The sequence below is a fragment of the Macrobrachium rosenbergii genome, chromosome 6 (assembly GCF_040412425.1).
Source record: "Macrobrachium rosenbergii isolate ZJJX-2024 chromosome 6, ASM4041242v1, whole genome shotgun sequence".
NCBI lineage: Eukaryota > Metazoa > Arthropoda > Malacostraca > Decapoda > Palaemonidae > Macrobrachium > Macrobrachium rosenbergii.
Window position 1 is genome coordinate 2,045,359 of NC_089746.1, and position 13,980 is coordinate 2,059,338.

At 38.9% G+C, this 13,980-nt stretch overlaps 1 protein-coding gene across 8 annotated transcripts in view; it reads left to right on the forward strand.

Moving 5' to 3' along the window:
- LOC136839110 (beta-1,3-galactosyltransferase 1-like) overlaps positions 1-2,838 on the forward strand; it is a 132,328-nt gene extending 129,490 nt beyond the window's left edge. For all 8 annotated transcript variants that reach the window (XM_067104765.1, XM_067104759.1, XM_067104760.1 and 5 more), the window contains one exon: positions 578-2,838. In XM_067104765.1, coding sequence (XP_066960866.1) covers positions 578-673 — 96 coding nt within the window. In that variant the 3' untranslated portion in view covers positions 674-2,838. The remainder of the gene's footprint in view (positions 1-577) is intronic.
- Positions 2,839-13,980: the final 11,142 nt, after the last annotated feature.

Genomic DNA, 13,980 nt, shown 5'->3' on the forward strand with positions numbered 1-13,980 from the left:
CTCACAATACTTTAGAATTTGGTTGCTGAGGAGGAAGTCAAGACATTGACTAAGAGCCTGGATTTATCATACCTTTGCACTTTTTGCAAGATAAGTGGTTAATTGATCTTGGAAACCAGATTAAGACACGAGAATTTAGTATATAAATAAACCTCGGAAATTTTGGAGTGAGATGATGCGAATGGTCACTTACACGGCTTGTGGTTCATGAAAAAAAAGTTCAAAATTAAGTTACGATCTAGTAATGATCTTGTTCTTTGGATTCCGTGATAGATAGTACTGCATTTGGCGCCGAAATTATCAGTATGAAGAAAAGGAAGTGGGGCAAGGAGGGGGAAGAGCCTCTTATGAATGGTTTCTCTCCTGAGTGACGAGGGTCAACTTGTTGAGGTCCTCCTTTTTTCATTTACATAATACGTTCCGACAGGGTACTGACACACGATCCTGGGTTCGAAAGCTGGTAACTCGGACATGAACTAAGTGCTGGACGAGAGAGGGAGGGAAAAGCATACACATATTTTCTGTCCACAAGACTTTTTTTTTTTTTTTACTTACTCCTACTTTTCTCTTCTTGCAGGTTTTCACCGGACATAGGATCAATCCCGATAGAATGTACCAAATCTGGGAGAAGTTGAACCCCAACGGCATCACAAGCCCGTGTTTCGACTTCTAGTGAAGGAAGGCGGATTTTGCCAAAGTTCTTGAAATTCATCGAACTGCCGTTTCGTGTCTCCGGAATTCGAGGATTTTCTACGATCGTTTTTCTGTTTTTCGTCCTGTAAAGTAAAGAGGAACAGGGTGCCCAATGACTTATGCTAGATTATCCCTCTGTCAGAAAAAGTCCAGAGGTTCCTAAAGTGAAAATAAAAATAAAATGAACGTTATTTTCCAAAGAATGGTAACAGAAATGTAACTAGCTCAGAGTATAACAGGAAAATGAAATTTGAATGTATTTGAGATAACGTGAATGCCCAGCCTGCAAACATTACTTAAATGAGACTGAGTGGTGCAGATGACTCAAAGGGGATGGGCGGGGGAAGAAGAATGTTCATTCCTTGTCGATCATATATTCTGTGTTTTTATTTTGTCATCTAGAAGTCGTCCAATTTAACAGTGAAGACATTTACTGCGAATGTTGTCAAGTTTTAATAAGTGAAATGAACCATATTATTCGTTGTGTTTTACTGTTATCAGATCTTGCTTATAATCATCATTTGTTGCCGGTGACTTTAATCTGTATTCTATTTAACTCTTAATATTCCTAGGTATAGTTCGACCTTATCTGGTATCTCAGCATTCTATCTAGTCATCATGAAAAGTCCTGCTGTTGTTGACGCGCGAATAAGACGCTTCTTATTTGATGGAGGAGTCATATGGGAAAGATATTTCGAACTACTTTGAGTCCAGTTGTGGATTTCTACTCTCAACTACATTCCAGGACTGTCAAAGGAACTCCAACGGATTAAATTGTTCGAGTGGGATATTTATGTATGCAAAATCTCTTTTATGTAAAAGAAATGTTTCCATCACTGTTTATTTTTCATTTTCGTCGCGTTCTTTGGACATCATAATGCATTGTTGGGAGTTAACCTGTAGGGAATATATCGACTTGGGAGCTCCGAAAGACTTCAAGTAGAATCTGAAAACAGTTGACTTGATTCCTTGTATTTGCAAGATTCATCTCACAAATGACAGTAATATTCTGTTGAAACATTGTCTTGTTCTTTTGGTGTTAGGAAACGTGAGCCAGGAACCCAGTAATAAGGTCACTCAGTTTAAATCCCGAGTTTTTATTCTGGCAAAATCAATTCTTTATGTTTAGTTGGTGGCACGGGTAATTCGACTTTTGTTTATTGCACGACGTGCTTCCACGCTTACAACTACCGTTACAAGTGGATGTTTATACTGATCGCTGAGTATTGGAGTTTGAGGGACCGCCAGTTTGCTAGAGGGCCGACAGGCGTCAATGGTTGTAAATGCGGTCATTTCTACTCGATTACGAGATTTAACCGAAACTGAAGGCTTAATGAATCTCCCCATAAATACATAAATAAAAAAAAACTTTTGATTTTAGAGGTGTGAGACGGACATCCAAGGCAGCGAGCTCATCACCACTATTATGACATGCATAACTTAAGTTGCCATTACGATATTTGTAGGTCGTTATTTCCTTGAGAAAGGAAGTGCCAGGAAAGCCTTCCGCTGTTCTGTGTATTATCTATCATTCATTTACTGAGTTTCATCGTCGGGATTTCGAGTATGACAAACAACACTAGACAGGCAGGCGTTTGTTTGTTCGTTTCATTTGCCTTCACTAACTGAAGGCACGAGGGACAGTCTCGCTTCGTGTCATCCTTTCTCCTTTCTATTGGATTCGCAATTTTATCATCATTCCATTTTCCTGTGATTCTTAATTACTATACTTCCTGAAACGTAGCTGTGATAATTAGTAGTAACGGCATAGGGTTTTCACTACCCTGGCTTGGATAAGACTTGGTGCGAGGCAGACATTTATCGTAAGAGTTTCTCTTAGTATTAGGGAAGGTCTTGTGGAAATTTGAAGATTCCAAAGTGCTGGGGAATAATTCGATTGTTATCCTTATATTAGAAAATAATATTTTGTGAAAAACACAGTTGGAATGACAAACTTCAACGTTTATTATTATTATTATTATTATTATTGAGTTAACTTTTGATTAGTTCTACATTGTTTAAATGAAAAGGGATTAAGAAATAAAACTGTTAACTGAAGGGTAGTTAATATGACTATGATAATGAAAGTGAATGGTGGCTGATAGATTTTATAATAGATTTTATATTAAATACTTTATTTAGTTATATGGTGTGTTATTTTCTCCATTTGCCTTAGTTCCTTATTTTGGGAGCAAAGGGTGTATATACGTTACATTTTTTATGTTCGTCGAGTGACTTCATTTTTTAATTCATTGCTATTATCTACAAAATTATTCTGAGAATAGGCATTGTGACTGCCTTATGTCTTTGAACATTAACCATGCAATTCTTTTAAAAAGAATAACCATTGTTGTTGAGACATAGGTCTTAGTCCTTTGACTGCACACATTTGAAAATATTATCTATAGTAGTTGTGGATTAGACCTAAGGGCAATAACTTTACAATACTTTTGTAAGAATAGCCAGTTTGATATTTGCATAAAATCGTAGATCATTCCCGCACAAGTGTTCTGAAAAGAAAAGCCGATGTTGATGTTTCTGAAGTTCTTGACCATTTACTGTACAAATCTGAGAAAAAAAGCTATTGTGATAGACTTCAAACACTGAGCAATAACAGCAAAATTCTGTTGAAAAATACAGCCACTTTGTTGTGACTGAGACCTTGAAGAATTAACTGCACGTCTTCAGAACTTCAAAATGGAATAGCCAATGTGGTTGAAATTCTCTTCTTAGAACATTCACTGCAAAACATTTCATGAAAATCTCAACTTTTAAAAGTAATTTGTAGTTTCCCAACATACAAACCTGAAACTCTTTACACAGGGATAACTTGGAGCCCGAGCTGGAAACGGCCGTCAGACTTACTGACAAGGCAGTTCGTTAACTGTCTACAGGTAGGGGGAACCCAACCCACCCTTCGGTCAGCACTCCACCTTGCCTTCTGTACTGGTGACAGATCATAGGGGTGGCTGAGGTGACCAGTAAATTTAATGAACTTAAGGTTTATATGTTAGGAAAAATACAAATTACTCTTTTTAAGATCTGCTGTTTGTTGGCACACAAATACAAATCTTCGTACCATACATAGACTTATCCACTGGTGGAAGGAATCTTAGTGCTTTCTGAACCGGCTGGTAGTGTTACCCAAACCGGGAATGTCATCTTCCTGGTCCGGTAGGAGCAAAAGAAGGATGACCCCACACCTCTAGTCTGCTGCACGTAAGGGATTTTGTAGTTGCTAGACTTCTGGGCCATTAAACGATGGGTTTCCAAAGTATTTACTTAATGAGGTAGAACAACCTTACATTAATGTCGGAGACAATAAAACAAAAATTATGCAACAAAGGGTTTGCTTCATTTTCTATCCTCTCCCCTTGCCAAGAGTTGGGGCTGGGATTTGCATTCAATTGAAACAAGATATGAATGGACTAGAGTTCATTCATATAGCATACATGCACGTCATGTCTGTCCACCACATACACGGCCTAGCAACCTGTCCCTCTGCCCTGTGAAGAGGAAGGAGAGAGGTGCTTCCTTTCCCATAAGTGGAGCTGCGCTGACTACTCCACTTGTTGGACAGGACCAAAGGAAAACATGTCCAAGGACTTGGTAACAAGAGGAAAAGGTGATCTGGTAGGACCACAGCCGCCTGCCCCCCACCCTATACAATACCTGTTGAACAGACAGGTTCATCCGGAATGCCAAGAATGGGACGATCCCCCCTGATCTCATGAGCTCTGGCCTAGACTATACACTCATGATTCTCATTGGACGAGTTATATGCAGTCCGAAGACTTGGCCTAAGTGGACCTATAGCCTTTAATAGCAGAGACAGACACGTTTCTCACAGCATAGGTAAACAATGAAGTCACGCTAACTGCTGAAGAGTGGCTCTAACAAGAGAGATACCCCGTCTAGGATACCTACCACAGAAGATGGCCCATTTCCCCTGATATATTTGATGTGTTGCTAAATTTTGCTATTTTCCTTAGAGACCTATTAACCCTCTCGCCCCAAAAGCACGTACCTGTACGTGTAGCAAAACTCATCCTTTAACCCCCAACCACATACGCGTACATGTTCTATAGTTATGCATGAGTAACTAGCCATTACACAAATTATATTTGAAAGAACCGCATGACTACTGTGTGGCCGCTTCACAAATCCCTTATGTTTTCTATGTGCCCCGGTAGGAGCGTAATGCCTCCCTAACAACGTGATTACTCTCGTGTCATAACACAGCTGATCCGAGTCATGCATTAGTTTCGACTTTCATGATCTTTTTTTTTCCAAGTTGAGGGTATTTTTTCCTGAAACTTTTAGCATTTTTTCATAGATCCCTTACATGTTCGATGAGCAATCACAGAGATCTCTCAGTGCCCTGGTAGAAGCGTAATGCCTCCCTAACAACGTGGGTACTCTGAAGATATAATACAGCTGATTCGAGTTATGCATTGGTTGCAACGTTCATAATCTTTGTTTTTGAGGCAGTGGATGGTTTTTGCTGAAACTTTTAGCATTTTTTCATAGATTCCTTAAGTGTTCGAAACGCAGCCATAAAGGTCTCTCGGTGTCACGGTATGGTATATGCATAACGCAACCCTACCCTCTCACGTAGGTAACCCCCTGTCACAACAAAGCTACTCTGAGGCGTGCATTAGCTGCGACGTTTACACGCGTAGTATTGGCAATAGTGAATGGATTTTGCTGAAACTTTCAGAATATTTTCTTGTGTGTTTCGTGAAGGCATTGATGTCATAAAATGCCGAAAGGGCAAGTGGGTGAAGTGTATGAAGGGAAAGTTTCTCGAAGGTCTTCAATGGCTGCGTGGACATCCAGCCAGCCATATAGTGCTTTTAGTGGTGCGAGGGGTCAAGTGACTTCTGTAATGAAAATAGAGTGGTGCCATTGCGAGCACGTGAGCGTAGTTTATCTCAAGGCGCCATTCACAGAATTCTTTTTAATGATGAATATGATGATGAAGAGGATGTGATTGATATAGATGAAAATGAGGGGGACGAGTTGGAAGAGGTTCCAAGTGTAGTGTTGAGTGATCGCACGCCTATAGTGTTGGAGTTGAAGGTGGTGATGGTGATGGGGAGGATGATGGTGTTGGTGATTGGGATGGAGATGGCTGCAAGACCCCAGCATCCAGTGATGATGAATACTTCCCAGAGACACATGATTTTGAAGGGCATCATGCTGAAGCAAATCTTGAATTAATCCAGGAAATACCGAGTGATTCGAGTAGCAGTGACAGTGAGGAGGATTCTGGTGCAAGACCTGGGCCATCCCGGAGGCCTGCAAGAAGGGGTAGATGGGGGATGCGTCAACAAAGACCTCGTATCAGGTCAAGGGTTGGTGGTCGTCCCAGGAGGAGAGGGACAAGGAGGGTGCCTGCTCGTTCTCGCTCGCCTATCTCTGTGGTTGGAGATCGCCCTGATTCCGATGTTGGTGAAGAATTTGGTGGTGAGGGGGGAGAGGTTGCTGGTGGGGAAGATGAAGGATGGGCCCAGGACCCCACACCACCCGCTACCATTCCCTTCACAGTTCAACCTGGCATGACCTGTCCTATCCCTACAACGCATCCACAATTTTTTCAGCTGTTTGTTTCCTTTGAACTGCTTTATTTCTTGATGGAGGAAACAAATATGTATGCAGACTTTTTGATGGGAGACATGAAGAAGACCTATATGATTTCTATTGGATTGGATGTACTGTGAAGGACATTGCTCAATATTTGGGCATAGTCATGTGGATGGGCATCATAAATTTGCCCGAGATGAAAATGTTTTGGGCACGAGACAAACCTTACTCCATGCCTGCCTTTGCAATGACAATGTCCAGAAGAAAGTTTGAGGCCTTGGGCAAATATTTCCATTGCTTCAGTCGCAGAGCCCTCCGTAAGGACAACACAGACAAGCTTGTCCTGATTCGCCCTGTAATGGAATATATCCAAGCGAAGTGCAAGACCTTATATGTGCCACAAAAGAACCTCTCATTAGATAAAGGAATGCTAAAGTGGAAAGGAAGACTCAACATCAAGGTCTATAACCCCAAAAAAACAATAAAGTATGGGATGACATTTTTTTCTTTTGTATGTCCTTGATTTTAGTATTTACAGAGGCATTTCTTCGTCACTACGGGACACCGTCTTCCAGTTGATGGGGCAACACTTGGATAAAGGTTATCACATTTATAGGGATAATTATTATAATTCAGTGGAGATCGCCGAAGAACTGTGCAGTCGAGGCACTCATTGTAGTGGCACTTTTCGTATCACTCGGAGGGGTGCCCCTAAGGTTCTACGAAACTGTGTCCGACACAAGAGGTTGCCCCGAGGAGATATGTATTGGCGGAAGAAAGATAATACATTTGTGATATGCTGACAAGACATTCGTTGTGTCACTTTCATCACTACAGCCAGCAATGTCGCCACAGAGCCTTTCATTCATAAGAGAAGGGTCAAGAAACAAGGACGTTACGAGTTGGAGGAGCAGCACCTTCAGAGGTCTAAGGTATAAATAATATAAATGACAGACAGACAGACACTTACTAGAATTTGTATGGAAATATAAAAAACTATAACCTCCGTATATAGTATATGCAAAACACTAGACAGCTTTTTATTATCTGTCCAGGCTGTTGGAGATTATATCGCCTACATGGGAGGAGTCGACCATTTTGATCAAATGATCAATTACTACATCTTTGCCAGGAGATCTCGTCGGTGGACTAGGAAGACGACCCTGTATCTTCTGCAGGTGGTCCTGATAGGAGGAGCAAGTGGCTCACTTTCAGGCAGTATCACGAAGAGATTGCCACAGCCCTCCTTCACTTTGATCTTTCAATGTGGCCAGATTCTGGCAGTAGATTTGCCCATGCCCCTGATATTCCTGTGGAACAGCGATTTGATAAGCCTCCACCTCGTCCTTCCCCACCTGCTGGTGGTGATGGTGTTGTTGCAGGTCCTGCCGCTGCTGCCCCTCCTGCCGCTGCTGCCCCGCCCACCGATGCTGCTCGTCCAGCGGCTCATGCTCGCCTTGGCTCTAAACCCGACTGGTACCATCGTTGAGGGCGGTGTGAGAGTGGTACATAAACATGAAAAACTAGGTGGTGTACGCCAGCAAAGAATGTGCTGTGTTTGTTCCAAGAATGGTTACCGTCGTGATACGGTTTACCAATGTTCGTACTGTAAAGTAGCCCTAGGCCAAGTGACGGGAGAGTGCTTCATGAAATACCGGTGGCGGTCGTCGGGCAAGGGTGCCCGGGCATAATTAGGAGGGCGGGGTCCCTCCTCTGTTGTTTACCTGCTATATGCAGGAAATTGCACGATCCTTCACAGCAGAGGAGGATGTTGAAAATAACAGCACGAAGGATCAGGACATAAGGTAAGAGAGAAAAACATTTTTTCATTTCATAACTGTTTTCCTTATTTCATATATATATATATATATATATATATATATATATATATATATATATATATATATATATGTCAAGGATAAAAGGTAATACTATTATATATTTATTTCCTTATATGTTGAATGTTTTTAGATTTGATTTAGATGGTGATTTTATGGAGGGACATGTGTGTGCATTTCCCAGGGTAAAAGGTAAGAGAGAAAATACTTTCGTAAGTTAATAGTTTATAGATTTTATGTAAGTTGAGAGAGAGAGAGAGAGAGAGAGAGAGAGAGCGTATTATATATTTATTTCGTTTTATGTTGAATGTTTTTTGATTTGATTTAGATGGTGATTTTATGGAGGGATTATGGTTTCGTGTTGGACATTTTTCCCGAGCGTTCTGTTTTCTTGTTGTGTGTGTTTTATTGTGTGTGTGTGTGTGTGTGTGTTATGTTGTTTGATTGAGAGAGAGAGAGAGAGTCTGAGACAAGGTGAGTGTGCATGTTTTTATTTTTGTTAATAAGTTTCGTGGTGAGAGAGTTTTTTTCTCCATGAAACCAATGTTGATATGAGAGAGAGAGAAAAATACGAGAAGTCAAAAAGTTCAGCGTAATTGTTGAAATTCAAACATCAGTTTTCATTCTACTGTTCGGGAGTTGGTCGTTTGTTTGGGTGTGACTGCATGTGTCCGTTTGTCTTCCTTGAGTGTTGTGTAATCTGAAGGGGTCAGGACTATAAGGAGGATCTTTTCCCAGTCAGAGCTAGTGTCAGTCAGTGGTTTCGTGTTGGTTAGCAGTTTTTTTTGTATAGTTGTTGTTTTTTTGTCCTTCAGAGTTGTTAGTTTTTCTTGTGCTATTTTATTGTGTTGAATATATATTGGTTCTCTCCATTTCCTTTTATATTTCCGTGTTGTGGTTATGGTTGTTTTCGCGATTGGGACCCAACGTGCTGTTTTATTAAACCAAGATTTTCATTTAAAATTGGCCTCATCTACCTCCCAGCAGCCGAGCCTCGTCTTGAGTCTGAAGTACAAGGTGAGTGTGTTGTTTTTATTTTTGTTTTTTCATCAACAACTTTTGTGTAAGCCCGCCACAATTTTCAAATTGAGTAACGGGTGGGTGCTCTTATCAAATTTTTTTTCTCCACTTTTCTTGTAATTACCAATGTTTTTATATGATTGTAAATAATTGCTAAAGGTTTGGGCTTTTCACAAATACAAAATTCAACAATATATTTTGACAAATGTGTTTGTGCAGCATCTTACTTACTACAGTCAATTATTTTACGTTTATTCGCTTTTTTTTTTATCTTCCTCTCAATGCAAGGGCATTTAGACATCTCATGCAGCCATTTTTTATGCTCAACTAGTAATTTTCAATATTTTACCTTCACAATGACAGCAAAATCACCCGTATTACTGGAAAAATAACCGTGTGGTAAGGATTTGAAAAAAATTTCTACATAGCGTGTTTTCAGCCACGCCTGCGGCTAAACTTGACTTTTCATATAGGCTACGTACGCTTGACAATATTTTTCTCCACTTTATTTTCTCGTAATTACCAAAGTTTTTATACTATTGTAAAGCTAAAGACTTGGGCTTTACAACAAAATTATATTCAGATGTGTTTGTGCAACATCTTACTTACTACAGTCAATTATTTTACGTTTATTCGCTTTTTTTTTCTTTTTTTTTATATTCCCTCTCAATGCAAGGGCATTTAGACATCTCATAGTCCATTTTTGATGCTCACCCAGTAATTTATAATCATTTGCCTTCACAATGACAGCAATATCACCCAAATTACTCTTAAAATAACCATATGGTAAGGATTTGAAAAAAACTTCTACATTGCGTGTTTTCGGCCAAGCCAGCGGCTAAACTTGACTTTTCATATACGTGCGCTTGAAAATGTTTTTCTCCACTTTATTTTCTCGTAATTACCAAAGTTTTAATACTATTGCAAAGCTAAAGACTTGAGCTTTACAACAAAATTATATTCAAATGTGTTTGTGCAACATCTTACTTACAACAGTCAATTATTTTACGTTTATTCGCTTTTTTCTTTTTTTTTATCTTCCCTCTCAATGCAAGGGCATTTAGACATCTATTATGATCCAATAAATTCATATTTCCACATTGAAATATCTGTTAGTCAGTGGCTGGGGCCACGATTTTTTTTTTTTGGGGGGGGCAAAGAAAATTACGCAAAACTAAATGTACCAGTTCTGTAATTAATAAAATATACTATTCTCGAATGTATACTGTATATCCATGTGCATGAAGGAAAATAATAGTATTAGTAAGAAATGACTGAGCTCAATTTTCAAATAATTTTAAACTCCCACCATATGCAAATGCATCAAATACTGTAATGTAAATTTCCTCACAACCATATATTCAACACTAGCCTCATCTCTATTATCAAGATTTAATTTTCAAGTAAGTTTAGCTACAAAGGGAATTTCAACTGGGAGCCAATCATCTGACTGGTCAGTGTACTTAAAATATGATTTTATAAATCTACTGTTCATGTGGGTATGTTTATTTGCTCCATTTCTATAAAATATTATATATACAGTCCATTAACTGTTACAAAAACCAAAGAAGAAAGACCAGATGTTCGAACATACTGGGCTGGGGGCTTATAAGAAAGCTCAAAGCAACTTCATCTGAGCTTGGTTGACTCCGTTGCAAAGTATTATTCAGGGTGTGAACTTCAATAGAAGTCCAAAGCTAATTTGTATCTAAGCTGGTTTTGCTAAGTGTTTAATGATGTTGGAGAGGGATTTCGGTAAAAACAAAAGCATCTACTTTCAATTATGGTCATTTTGCTCTCAGATTAAGTTACAAAATGCTTTTAGTATCTTGTCTGATAAAATAATTGGGTCTTCCTCAGTAGTTAGCTTTAGTGTCCATTCAAATAGAAGGAACAGAAGCGCCTAAAAAGAAGCTTTGTTTGATAAAATAATACCCCCTAAAACATAATCCTCCATATAGTCTCATGCCTTATACTTTGAGAAAATATTCTCATACAGGTACCTTTTTTACCATCTTGATACTATATCACCTTAGCCAATGCAAATAAGACTTATCTATGAAGTTTAAACCGTTTTGCGCGAAATATTTAAACATGTCATTTGGTCCAGGAAGTAATGAACCATCTAAGGTCCAGGACTTCACATAGCAGTTTTGTTTTTTGGGTTTCAAAGAGGCATAAAGCTGCAGTTGTGTCTGCAAAGGAAAGTTAAATGAAGCAGACCCTGAAACGGCATTTTTTTTTTTTGAGGATTTTGCATCTTATTTGTGTTTGCTTCATCCCTCATTGAAGGTTAAAAAGTTTCTTTTTGCTTTCACTTTCTTCGCCATATCTGCATCTGATTTTGTCTTTCCCAGAAGAGGGGATTTTTTCGGGCGTGGGAATAAAAATTGGTGTGGTTATTGCGATAAGAAGTATCGGATACAATGAAATATCAGAAACTGTTGCATCGTCACCTGTTCCTACTCCAGAGATAGGGATGGTGATAAAGGTCAATAACAAAATTGCTGTCAAATCTGAAAGGCAATATAAGGTTTCTGACAGTCGACTGTGCTTCTCACTGGTTGCTTACAAGGATCATTGTTTGGGCAGATCAAACGAACATTTCATTTATAAACAGAAGGGTGTAAGTAGAATTTGACACTAAAAAGAGCAAAACTTGATATGGTAAATTTAGTGGCAAAAAATCATGGCTGTTGGGATAGTATGGTATTTTAATAAGCCTACACTCAGATGATCAGAGGTGAATTAGACTACAGTTTTCCTGCAAGTTATAGCCCACCATAGAAACGATGTTTCTGATGCCGATCCATGGGGATTTACATGTCTGAATGTTTTTAGGAAGTGACTGAACACAAAGAACTTATCTGGAAGCAGTCGCAGAAACGGCTCATTTATGCTGTCAATACTCTGGAGGATTTTGCGGTAAAGAACGGGATAAATAGATGTTACCACTATGTATAAAACCTGGATCTTCTCTAACTTTTTTTCGTTTGCAGTCCAATTTTGAGAGCATTGTACATTTTGATGTCTGACAGCATTATGTGAACAATGAAGATGATAAATCTGGAAATACAGAACATCATCAAAGCAGTATTATTTTGTTTGTACTCGAAGTTTCCCAGGCATCTGTTAGGCGAACCTGAAATGCCAATTCCATTGTTCATCTCGGTGCGATACCCCTTGGGGGAATAGTACCATCAGCGCACCTCTCGCGGTGCACTGCAAAGTTCTTTGCTGCGTCCCATCGGCCCCTAGCTGCAACCACTTTCATTCATTTTACTGTACCTCTTTTCATACTCATTGTTTTCCATCTTACTTTCCACCCTCTCCTAATAATTGTTTCATAGTATAGGCCTAATTGCGAGGTTTTCCTCCTATTACATCTTTAATACCTTCTTTGCTATCAGTTTCACCTCCAACACTGAATGACTTCACAGGTTCCAGGGCTTGGCCTTTGGCCTAAACTTTACATTCCAATCTCGGTATATTAATTATAAACTGCACAAAACTATAAAACTGTCTGTGAAATGAGTACAATGAACCACTGGGAAAATTAAGTGGTTAAATATCCTAATATAAACATATAATTTTTCTTTTATTTCCTAATCTTGCAATTAGTGTTTTATTGTTGGTATCACTTAGATGTCGTTGGTACTGACCAAAGATTCTATTCATCGATACTGGAGACAGAATTACTGGTGCTCAATACGCACAAATATATGTGTATAGAGGAAAGGTTAGATTGAATTAAATTTCCGACTTTCTGCCGAAACTTATTTGAATTAAACGGCAATAATATGAGCAGCTCTCTTATTTGGCTAATCATCTTTCTTCAAAACATTTTCATCCCTCACAGGATTGATCGAGATATCCAGAGAATTAAACTTCTTCGGTCACAGTTCAGTTTTCCTTTAATCTCCCATTTCCTTTCATCTTAGGATGGCTGGAAACCATTTTACAAGATATTTCATATAAAACAGTTATTAAAGCTCGGCCTTACATATTTATGATTCAGTTATATTGTCCTTTCAATCACGAAATCTGAGCTAACTTTCAGTATGATTTCTGACTTAGGCCAGTTTTATATCATAAAGAGTGAATGGTATGAAGGAAATGAAATTAGAAGGCGCACTTCCAAACGGCTCATACAGAAACAAATAGTAGGCTGACACATTGGGCAGCGCTCTGCAGATTCCTTCACAATGTGAAATTACAGGCATTGCCTTGGGAAGCTAAGGACCACCTTTAGGCCAAATTCCCATTTTGAGTACAAGACTGCCCGGATTCAACCAGCTCAATAGGGACCCTAACCAAAAGAAAGTGTCATGGTTTCATGGTTGTCACAAAATGTCATATTCGTGTGTGTGTGTATATATATATATATATATATATATATATATATATATATATATATATATATATATATAATGTAATGTAATCTCGTGGTAGGAAGAAGCCTAGTGGCATTAAAATGGTACAATTAAAACACAAATAAATGAAATAGAAAAGTTTTTCACAAAACTCTTAGCTTTGTTTTCCCTCTTTGCTGGAAGCAGTCTGGGAGAGATGTGTTTATACTCTTCTTTTCTCTCTCTTTCTTGGAATGGCTCCTCTCTCAGCTGTCGCTAAAATTAATTCCCCCTCCAGACAAAGCTTTGTGATTCTTCATTCTGTATAAGATGAGGAAATGAATGAAATAGACTGCCTTCTATCAGCCTCTCTCTCTCTCTCTCTCTCTGCAGAATGAATGGCGGTATACCTCGTACCTTGGTCTTACTATATAGTGCTTTCATTGTTTACGGGAACATTTGAACCTACTCTCTGTTATACAGCTCGGAAG